This window comes from Bactrocera tryoni, chromosome 5, assembly GCF_016617805.1.
Source record: "Bactrocera tryoni isolate S06 chromosome 5, CSIRO_BtryS06_freeze2, whole genome shotgun sequence".
NCBI lineage: Eukaryota > Metazoa > Arthropoda > Insecta > Diptera > Tephritidae > Bactrocera > Bactrocera tryoni.
In genome coordinates, this window is record NC_052503.1 from 41,753,607 (window position 1) to 41,754,987 (window position 1,381).

A 1,381-nucleotide genomic window follows, 5' to 3' on the forward strand; every position below is an offset into this window, starting at 1 on the left:
ACAATTTTAAATTCCATCTGATTCTTTCTTCACATTGTAGAAATTAAGTACAGAAGTAGATGTTGTAATTAAACTCTTTTGAAATAGTGTTTTTGATGCCTTGCCATTGCCTTTAGCAGATATTTTACTTAAAATATAGGATAATTTCTGAAATATATTATTGGTACTCAGATAAAATCTTTGCCAAATAATAGTGTGCTCTTGTAACAGTTGACTTTATACAGCATCCTCGAATATGGATCAATGTTATCTTATCAGTAATCATACTTTTCTAATAAGGCGCTGTAGCTTAACTCTAAGGGGTCGCTATTTTTGTTTTAGGTTCCCATACATTATTCATAGGAATTTTCGTTTTTTCATACAAACTAAAATTTCACCAACTAATTTTCGTTTCTCAAAAATAACCATCATATATGTATATTCTATTGTTAATGGAAGAACTCGGACTAAATACCAATCCCTCACAAACATTTTTTTCATATTGCAGTTGAAGAATCTATTCTCGGATATATAAATTTTTAAATTAAAGAATTTATTAACAATTCGCTGATATAAAAGTCAACAACGTTATTATCTAATTATTCTATACAGTTTGTTATATCACAAAATCAGTGTACAAAATCTTTTGTCCATTTCTGTTCTCTTTCGTCGTCCGTTTACCAGGATGAGTAGTGAGCGTCATAGGCCAATGGCGCAGCATAACTGTGCACAACTGGAGCAGCGGCGTAGGATTTAACGACGGGGGCGGCAGCGACATATGAGGTGTGCACCAGAGGAGCAGAGTGGATGGTCTTCACGACAGGAGCGGAGACATAGCTGGTCTTCACAACTGGTGCCACCACATCCTCCACAACATGAGCTGAGCTGTGCACGATCGACTGGCTTTGATGGGAGACTGCGGTGGGAATGCTCTTCACCACGGAGCCAACTTTAGCCAAGACGGGTTCTTGGTAAGCAACAGCGGCTGGAGCCGAGTACACAACTGGGCTCTCATACAAATGACTTGGGGCGGCGGCGGCAATAGCGACGAGAGCAGCAAGGACAAACTGTTGAACAAAAGAGTAATTTGTTAAAATATTTTCAAATGTCTTACGAAGTAAGTCCTGTTATAAACTAAGATTAACTTACCAATTTATACATTTTGTTAGTTTTTGTTTTTTGAGTTCGTAAGAAAGAACGATTTTAGACTTTTGAGCGTTGTTAGCTGATTGATGTCTTTCGGTTGCGTAACCCTCGCTTTTATACACTTTGCGTATTATACGTGAAATAGCCATGAAGCTTAATTAATCCATTAACAATAACAGTTTTGGTAGAAATATTGAATACAAATTTGTTGATACGATCAACTCGTACTCTGTGCGCATGTGTATGTGTGCGTGTG

General features: G+C 37.1%; 1 protein-coding gene across 1 annotated transcript; it reads right to left on the bottom strand.

Annotated features, from left to right (window-relative positions):
• Positions 1-656: 656 nt before the first annotated feature.
• On the bottom strand, positions 657-1,161 carry LOC120778212 (pupal cuticle protein G1A-like). The gene is made up of 2 exons (XM_040109969.1): positions 1,129-1,161; positions 657-1,046 (listed from the first exon to the last, which is right to left on the bottom strand). Exons 1-2 carry the CDS (start codon positions 1,138-1,140, stop codon positions 657-659), a joined length of 402 nt encoding a protein of 133 aa, XP_039965903.1. The 5' UTR covers positions 1,141-1,161.
• Positions 1,162-1,381: the final 220 nt, after the last annotated feature.